The following is a 9,287-nucleotide window of genomic DNA, read 5'->3' on the forward strand; positions in this document are numbered from 1 at the left end:
ATTTCTTAAAAGATCAACAGTTTCCATAGACCGGTTTTGAAATTCTTCCTTCCTCTACTACACGGGAAGCCTCAAAAATGAAAGCAAAGCCTCCCTCGGGTTCTGAGCTTCTCTCAGGCACCCAGCTGAATGGTCACGAGAGCATACGGAGGGTGGTGGCCTGGCCAAGAGAAGACAGGGATGGACTGAAGCCAGGTAACGTGGGCTCGGCCACCGGAGCACCGGACTCGAGAAGGATTCTGCATTTCCAGGGCAGGAGGACGATGGTCTTATGAATAAGGGAGGAGGCCAGGAAGGGGGTGGCCTGAATAAGAGGATAAGTTCCACGCTGGGTGGGAAGGGCTCTTAGGAATTCTTTTTTTGTCTATTTGGCTTAAATGAGCCGAAGTAACACCACTGACAAGACTGCTCCTGAGGATGCTGAGGGGACAATGAGGAGTCCCTGCTCTGGACCACGGGTGTGCACACCGTCAGAGAAGGGTCTACGCAGCCCTCACTGACGCCTACAGAGGAAGAGGGTGCGGACCTAGCGGTGTGGCCACACTGAGAATGCTTTCCCTCTGTGTTCCCCATTCCAAAGTCCACGAGTACCCACCCACTGCTGCACACCATGCACCCCAGCCAAAAAAAAAAAAAAAAAAAAAAAAAAAAAAGAGTGTGGACTATAACCCACGGAACCAGAGTGACAAAGAGGAACACTGGGACCATCACAGTCAATCAACTGTTCCTGCGGACGGAGATTCCAAGGCACACGGAGGCGGCCGCCCACACGGACCTCGCCGCTGACGGAGATCTCACGCTCAGCTGCCCTGACTCCTTCCTGCCACCGGGGGGCACATCTAGGCTCCTGTTCGCTTCCTCACCTGGCAGGGCACAGCCCCGCACCACAGTGCTGCTGCTCGCACACGCGGGTGGGGGTACCATCTGTTCTAACTGTGGCGTGAATTCCAGGGGTGGGCGACAGAGAAAAGACGAGAAGCATTCCCCAAGCATGTTTTCACTGAGGTTCCCTGCATCTTTTAACGATGATTCACATTTTTTTTTTAATGCTTATTTATTTTTGAGAGACAGACAGACTGAGAGTTGGGGAGGGGCAGAGAGAGAGGGAGACACAGTATCTGAAACAGGATCCAGGCTCTGAGCTGTCAGCACAGAGCCCCGTGCAGGGCTCGAACCCGTGAACCACAAGATGATGGCCTGAGCTGAAGTCAAGACACTCAACAAACTGGGCCACCCAGGTGCTCTAACAATGATTCGCATTATTAATTATACTAGTTACCCAATCACTTTTAAGAGAGTAATGATCAGTACATATTCTTCCTTATATGGGATCTGAAATCAAAGGGTTTACCAAAAAAGAAAAAAACCAAAAAAACAAAAAAAAACAGGGGAACTAAGATCATATGTTTGTTCCGGAATAAAATATACATTTTGTGTGTTTTGAGCAGAAAAAGAAATGTAAGCCCTCACTTCAGCTCACTACTCATTTTTGTAACATACTTATAAGAAGGAAGCTTAATAGTATGAACATGAATCTATAAATCATAAAAACCTCAAGAATGAGAAAAGAGGGGCACCTAGGTGGCTCAGGTAGTTAAGCATCTTGACGTCATCTTGATTTATTGACTCTTGATTTCGGCTCAGGTCATGATCTCACAGTACATGGAACTGAGCCCCGTGTCAGGATCTGCCCTGGCAACACAGAGTCTGCTTGAGATTCTCCCTCTTTCTCTCTCTCTCTCTCTGCCCCTCCCAGACTCTCTCTCAAAATAAATCAACATTTAAAAAAAATGAGTAATGAAATTTCAAAAACAGCACTGGCTGTCTCAGCCACTTAAGTGTTATAAAATCCCTTATTATAGTTACAATCTGGGGGGCAGGGGGAAATAGACCAGATTATATTAAGAAAAAAAACAAACAATGATACAAAGGTCATGTAACACAGGTTTTTAAGTTTGCTTTGAATAATTTGGGAAGGAATTGAGGCAAAAAGGCCCTTCTGCTCATATAAAATTGTAATTGAAGAACACTGAGTCATCAAATTACCTTAATCTCAACCTTAGTTGTCCAAGGAAAATCTTTTTAATTTTTTTTTTTTTTTTAGCATTTATTTATTTTTGAGACAGAGAGAGACAGAGCATGAACAGGGGAGAAGCAGAGAGAGAGGGAGACACAGAATCGGAAACAGGCTCCAGGCTCTGAGCTGTCAGCACAGAGCCCGACGTGGGGCTCGAACTCACGGACCGTGAGATCATGACCTGAGCCGAAGTCGGACGCTTAACCGACCGAGCCACCCAGGCGCCCCCAAGGAAAATCTTTAGAAACAAAATGTTAAAGAATAAGGTACATCTGGAGGGATGATTGCATTGGGATCGATCTTCATTCTGACATATGTTTCACAATTTCAAATAGCCTGCCTAGAAAGAAATTCATTCATCTCCTGGAAGCGGCACTTTCGCTATGGGAAGATATAGACATACGTATCTCCAAAACTATAAGAACTTTCACATCTTGCTAGTGAGACTAACTACCGGAACAAGATTGCCTGAAAAGAGATTTAACAGTATCTATCAAAATCATAAATGTACATATCCTCTGACTCAAAAATTCTATCTCTGGAAATGTATCTTATAAACAAACTTGCACACGTACAAGGTTGTGTTAAGCAGCAGTATCTTCCTTCTACCAGAAGGACTAGAAATACCCCAAATGCCCATTACTAGGACACCTGTAAAATAAATCATGGAACAACTCTGCGGAACACCAAGTGTCTGTGAAGTATTCTCTTTTTTTAAGTTTATTTATTTATTTGGGGATGGGGGGAGGGAGAGCATGAGCAAGGGAGGGCAGAGAGAGAGGGAAAGACAGAATTCCAAGCAGACTCCACACTGTCAGTGCAGAGCCAGACGCAGGGCTCAGACTCACGAACCATGGGATCATGACCTGAGCCGAAACCAAGAGTTGGACGTTTAACCGACTGAGCCCCCCAGGTGCCCTGAGTGGTAAAGTATTCTATGTATTGTATGGAACTATCTGCATGATATTAAGTAAAAAATTCAAGTAACAAAAGAATTGACACTATATACCACCTTTTGTATTAAATTGGAAGCAGGGAAAAATAATCACCTATGTCTGTATCCATTTCTAAAGAAATTTTTTTTTAGAGCTAAAGAAATTAAAGAGATTTTGGAAGAATACACACAAAACTAGGGAGGTGAAGGATGAGAAGGGAGGGAGGTATTTCACTATATGTCTTTTTACTCTAAGTTTTGAACTATGTGAATATATTGCCCATTCAAAAAAGTCAATATTCAAACAGCAAAAGTGATTTACTTAATGCTCAAGACATTTCACTAATAAGATGCCTCCTTAAAACAAGGAAAGCAAAGATTTCACATATCATCAAACAAAACTGACCTTCAAATCGTTAAGCAAAATGTGAAATTACATAACCTGTCTTTACTTCTTCAAAAACAGTATTTTCATATGCCTTGCATAAATGTGACATGGTTAGTACTTTAGCCTAAAAATAACCCCATTTCAATGTTTTCAGGTTAAATCTCAACTTGATTACTGACACAAAAACCAGCCAAATTCCAGCAGTGTAGGTACTTTCCAGAGCTTTCCTGCCTCACCACAGGAGACACCCATACCTTTGTCAGCACGATTCTTCCTCCCATGAGGGATTCGGTGAAGGCAGAGAATATAGCCGTCTTTTGTCTCAACGTAGTGTTCCTCACTAGGGAATCCCCAGTAAGAGATAATTTCAGTCTACAGAGAAAAAGAATAATGGAATTTCTGTGCACAGAATCTGACAAGATCTCCCACATTAACAGGCAAAGAAGACAAAATGCCAGCAGGCATTCTCCAGGCTTTAAGAAATCAGTTGTTAGTGACATTTTCGTGTGCTCAACCTAGTAGCACCCCCCACGCAAGAGTAAATCCTCCACTGGTTTCATCCGGATCTTCTACTCACAGGTGTTGGATTAACCTTGGTTTCAACATTCTAACATGTTCTACGCCACGCGTGTCTAATTTCACCACCATGTTGGGCCTCTTTGTTTCCATCCTGGCTCCCAGGTACAAATAAACATTCTTCTTTATTTGTTTTCTAAATATGCCAGCTAATATTGTGATCACGCATAAAATATCCTTATTTTCAGAGGTCCCTTCCTGGGAAACAAAGCGTAGCATTAATCTGTTTTTATCAATGAACTAATGAAATTACACTAGTAAAATACAGAATGGCAAGGTGGACTTGGAGGACAAGAAAAGATGAAAAGCAGGAAATTGTGATCAAATTCACTTCTCCATAAGGAGCAGTCCATGGAGAAACTCTTAACCAGGAGCTCAGTAGAATACGGATAATTCAATTATCTAGATTTAATGTAAGTAAATGCTCACTATCCTTTCCTCTGCAAGTATCTGAAAGAATTTAATTCTTTCATTTTTACAGAAAAAAAAAAATTAAAGGAGGGGAGGAATAAGAAAAAATCGGGGACAAGAACTAAAACTTGACCGTAAGACCCTGATCAAGTTACATTCTCTTGACTCACTTTGGATTTATCAGCTTCAAACCGTGGTGTCTTGATTCTTCAGCTGGGTCACTGCTTCATCTATTTTAAAGTAGCTACTGTCTCTAGTCATTTGTATTTTCCCATGTTTTAGGCCTAAATGAGATAGTTCCAGGTTTTATTGTTTCCGTAAGATTAATAACCTTGAAACGTTAATTTCAAATTTGAAATATTAATTACTCCACAAATTGTTTTTGCTTATTTGTTCTAACAAAACTTTTTTTTCAGATATTTTGATTTTTATATCGAACTGTGCTCCCTGGACATTGCTAACCACACTTCTTGTTCACTGTGTTGTAACAGCAGCACTCGGGAGTAGCATTCTTGCAAAGTTTTGATACATTTTTATCCTTCAAAGAGGTGAGTTGGTGGCTTCATGTGGCCCACTTAACCGAATCTCAGAAAATAACTGACCTTTGTCACATGCATTTTATTTATTTTTTTTTTAATTTTTTTTTTAATATTTTATTTTTATTTTTGAGACAGACAGAGACAGAGCATGAACGGGGGAGGGGCAGAAAGAGAGGGAGACACAGAATCGTAAGCAGGCTCCAGGCTCTGAGCCATCAGCCCAGAGCCCGACGCGGGGCTCAAACTCACGGACCGTGAGATCGTGACCTGAGCTGAAGTCGGATGCTTAACCGACTGAGCCACCCAGGCGCCACCCGTCACATGCATTTTAAAAGCATCTTTCAGGGGCGCCTGGGTGTCTCAGTCAGTTAAGTGTCGGACTCTTGGTTTCCGCACAGGTCACGATCTCACAGTTTCCTGAGTTTGAGCCCTGCGTCGGGCTCTGCGCTGACAGTGTGGAGCCTGCTCACGATTCTCTCTCCCCGTCTCTCTCTGCCCCTCTCCTACTCATGCTGTCTCTGTCTCTCTCAAAATAAATAAATAAAACTTTTAAAAAAATGTTGAAGCATCTTTGAGATTTTGAGAAACTTACCACATTCATATTTGTTTCGGGATCCACAGCTGCCAGCTTCCCTTTGAACGCCTCACACTGCAAGGTCCCAAGGACCAAACAGAACACCAACCCCAGGAGCTGCATTTTCATTCTGTATAAAGTAGTCTATTGTTATTTGTCTGAATTTCACTGCACAAATTATGCCGGTAGATTAATGCTCCCATAAAAAGTTCTGAACCAGGCTTAGGGGCAAGTCAAAGTCAGGTTCAGGGGCAAACATGAGACAAAGGACTCCGGCCCTATCTGGAAACAGAAAAAAGTGAGGAATTATTATTTTTTTTACTAAGAAACCTCTCTACCTGCCATCCTCCACAAGGTTACCATGTGACCTTTGGAGCCCAGCACACCCACTCACCCTCTCACCACAAGGTTCAACAAATTTTTCCAGAGAAATAACAGAGAAGAGGACTTAGAGGATAATAGGCTGGAAAAAAAGGGAAGAGCCACAAAATTTCAGAACTGGTTAACCTCCCACCTTTTCCCTTCTAATAATGATTTAACATTTCTAAGGTCTCATTTTTAAGTGCAGTATTAGTGCTTTTGCCTCCCACTGTCTACTTACTTCCGTTCTTGCCCAAAATTACACATCAGGATTCGAATTTGTCACCCAAATGTTCTGCTAAGTGAAATAAGCCAGATTGAGAAAGACAAAAACCACATGATTCCACGTATAAGTGCAGTCTAAAAAACAAATGAATAAACAAACAAAAAAGCAGAAACAAACCCATAAATACAGAGACCTACATAAATACAGAGTGGCTGTCAGGTGGGAGGTCCGGCAAAACGGGTGAAGCGGAGAGGGAGATACGGGCTTCCAGTTATGGAATGAATACATTACACGGATGAAACGTACAGGGTAGGGAATGTCCTCAAGGGTACTGGAATAGAGTTACATGGTGACAGACGGTAGCTACATTTACGGTGAGCATAACATAACACACAAAGATGTTGAAACACTATGTTGTACACCTGAAATGAATGGCCCATTGTGTCAACCATACTTCAGTTAAAAAATAATAATAAATTAAAAAAAAATAAATAAAACAAATAGGTCATCCAAGGAAAAAGCTGAAATGAAAGGAAGCCTGCAAGAGAAACAGGATAGAAGAACATCCCTTTCTCCTTCTGAGACCCTCCAGACCACCAACAAAGATGATCTAGCTTCTGCCAGGGATGGTACAAAATCACAGCACAGCAAAGACCTCGGGGATGGATGTTAAAGGCAAAGTAAAGTGAGTCTCCCCAAGGAACCTGGATGATTAGAAGCAAAGCAGGAACTACAGCCTAGGCATCCTACATTTTAAAAAATATAGTCACTTAAAAAAAAAAAAAAAAAGATGCATGCATGTATACCTATTCAAAGACTTGTATAAAAATGTTTAAAACAGCTTTGTGTGTAATAAACAAAAACTGGAAAAGCGCAAATGTCCAAAATGGGTGAATGGTTGTGGATAGGACATGAACATGATATATACATACTACTCAGCAATAAAAAGGAATAAACACACAGTAACACGGATGAATCTGAAACTAATTACGGTGAATGAAAGCAAGACCAAAACACAAGAATAAATACATCTGAGTCTATTTATAGAAAACTCTACAAGCAGATCTAGGGCTGGCTGCCTGAGAAGAAAAGGGAAAGGAGGAAAAGACTGCAAAGGGGTATGCAAGAGAAGGGTGATGGACAGGTTCACTATACTGAATTTACCGATGGTTTCGCAGGTGTATGCATATGTCAAAATTCCTAAATTGTTCACTTAAAAAAGTCTTGTTATTGTATGTCAATAATACGGCTGTTTTTGAGACTTGTGCTTAACTGAGTAATCCACAAATCTTAGGGCATTGGTTCTCAGGAGATTACAAATAGTGAATTCTGCCAAAGCAAGCACTGCACTTAGTATCCAACCAGCAGCCAACCCTGAACATCTACAAAGGAAGGCATGTTACCTTGAATCTGCACCGCAAAAGCAAACTCACTGGCCTTTACTCACAAGTGTAGACTTCTTTGTGGTGGTTGGGAAGGGCTGCCTCGTCCGGAGCCATAAATTCAACCTCCCCAAAGTCCATTTTTACTAGGGAATGGGGTGTAGATTGAAAAGGAAACGGAAAAGTTGTGCCCACAATTTAAAACAAAGAATCATCTGGCAGCAGACTGTTTGCACTCAGTCCTGCCCTACAGAACCTGGGCCAGCTGTCCACAGAGAGGCTCCAGGAGGGCGACAGGATCTATCACCCAGGTAATTTTTCCTTCCGACACAACATTTAGCAAGCTTCTCAACCTAGGAGTCAAGGGATTCCCGGAGGGCTGATGATTGAGAAGCTTAAATGGAGAAAAAGCCCCCATCCAGGCTGGATTCTGTGTGCTTTCCTGGGTTTTCTTAGCAACTTTTATCTCGGGTCTTTCTACATTGTAACAATCCAAGTATGTGCTCGGCTGGCCCTCATTTCACCCCAGCCCATGTGCAAAGCGGGCGTCTGACTCAACTTTGAACCCCTAGGGCCTGAAGAGATTCCAGGCAAATATTGGATGCACAGTTCAGATTGGAATACGGGATAGGGAGTGGTCCAAAAGTTCAGTGGCTGGAGAAAAGAAAAACCGCAAAGCAGCCTTCCATTTTGCTTTCTAATAATGACACCACCACCACCAATAATTTCGGTTCCCATTTAAACTTGCGCTACGCGCCAGACACCGCCGGCAGCGCTGCTGAGCTGTGTGAACTACTCTGAGCAAATCTGGGGGGTACCGTTAAATCTTCTTTCGAGAGAGGCTGAGATTGCACCTAGGTTCTGTACCGGAAGCAAAGTGGCAACGCGTTTAGAGGGAAGCTTGACCAGGGGAAAGGGGGTAGCTGGGAATCAGGAGTCCCGATTGTCACCGCAGTCCGCGGGCTCCGGACGGCTTCGCTGATCGGCGGCCGCTCCCGTCCAGGAAATCGAAGGGCTCCTGGAGAAGGGCGGGCAACTTCAGGGGGACCCCCCACCCTGAAACCTGGACCGCGCCGCCCGTAGAAGGGGCGCCCGCAGATGCTCCAGACAAGGTGCTCCAGGCGGGATGCTCCAGGCGCCAAGCGCAGGGGGTCCCGCCAGCCTGCAGAGGCTCACGGCGGGGGGGGGGGGGGGGGGGCGGCGGCGCACATGGAGACAGGGGCTGCCGCACCTCACCTGGCGGCGCAGCCAGAGCCCCACTCACCTGCACTGATCCTCCCCTGCAGCTGTCCAGAGCCGCAGTGCCCGCACGCGGAGCCGGGCACCTGGAGGGCCAGACGCGAGGGCAGGCGCTCCCCCCCTCTCCCCGGCTTAAGCTTTGTGCACAGCCAATCGGAGCCGCGGGCCTTCGGGAAGTGCGCAGAGACCCCGCCCTGCCCTGTGCTTCCGAGCGGCCCGGCCCCCGCAGAGCATGCGCTGTGGGCGGGCCCCAGCGGGGCGGAGGCTCCGCCTCCCAGACCCAGCAGTAGCCCAGGGACATCATCAGGCAGCGGAGGCTGCCTGCGCCCTGCCAAAGGAGCTCCTGCAGGGTTGGCACCCTCTGCACCTGCCATAAGGCTATGGGCTCTCTACGTGAAAAGAAATATGTTCAGTATAAAGCGCTAAGCAATGTGTCTGATGCAAAGCAATCTTCCTGTACATTTTATTTTTATTTCTAAACTGCCAACCATTAAGACACTGCAGTGTAGCCGCCAACCAAATAAGGTCCCTGTTCTCCTGCTTACATTCCAACGGAAAGAGACACACCATAAATAAATATA

At 44.6% G+C, this 9,287-nt stretch overlaps 1 protein-coding gene across 1 annotated transcript in view; it reads right to left on the minus strand.

Moving 5' to 3' along the window:
* LIPA (lipase A, lysosomal acid type) overlaps positions 1 to 8,889 on the minus strand; it is a 34,913-nt gene extending 26,024 nt beyond the window's left edge. The window contains exons 1-3 of the mRNA XM_086679551.1: positions 8,732 to 8,889; positions 5,518 to 5,629; positions 3,654 to 3,771 (exon numbers count right to left, since the gene is read on the minus strand). Coding sequence (XP_086535677.1) covers positions 3,654 to 3,771; positions 5,518 to 5,628 — 229 coding nt within the window. The 5' untranslated portion in view covers position 5,629; positions 8,732 to 8,889. The remainder of the gene's footprint in view (positions 1 to 3,653; positions 3,772 to 5,517; positions 5,630 to 8,731) is intronic.
* Between the last annotated feature and the right edge of the window lie 398 nt (positions 8,890 to 9,287).

The sequence above is a fragment of the Puma concolor genome, chromosome D2 (assembly GCF_028749965.1).
Source record: "Puma concolor isolate L17-30 chromosome D2, mPumCon1.1.hap2, whole genome shotgun sequence".
NCBI classification, from domain to species: Eukaryota; Metazoa; Chordata; class Mammalia; order Carnivora; family Felidae; genus Puma; species Puma concolor.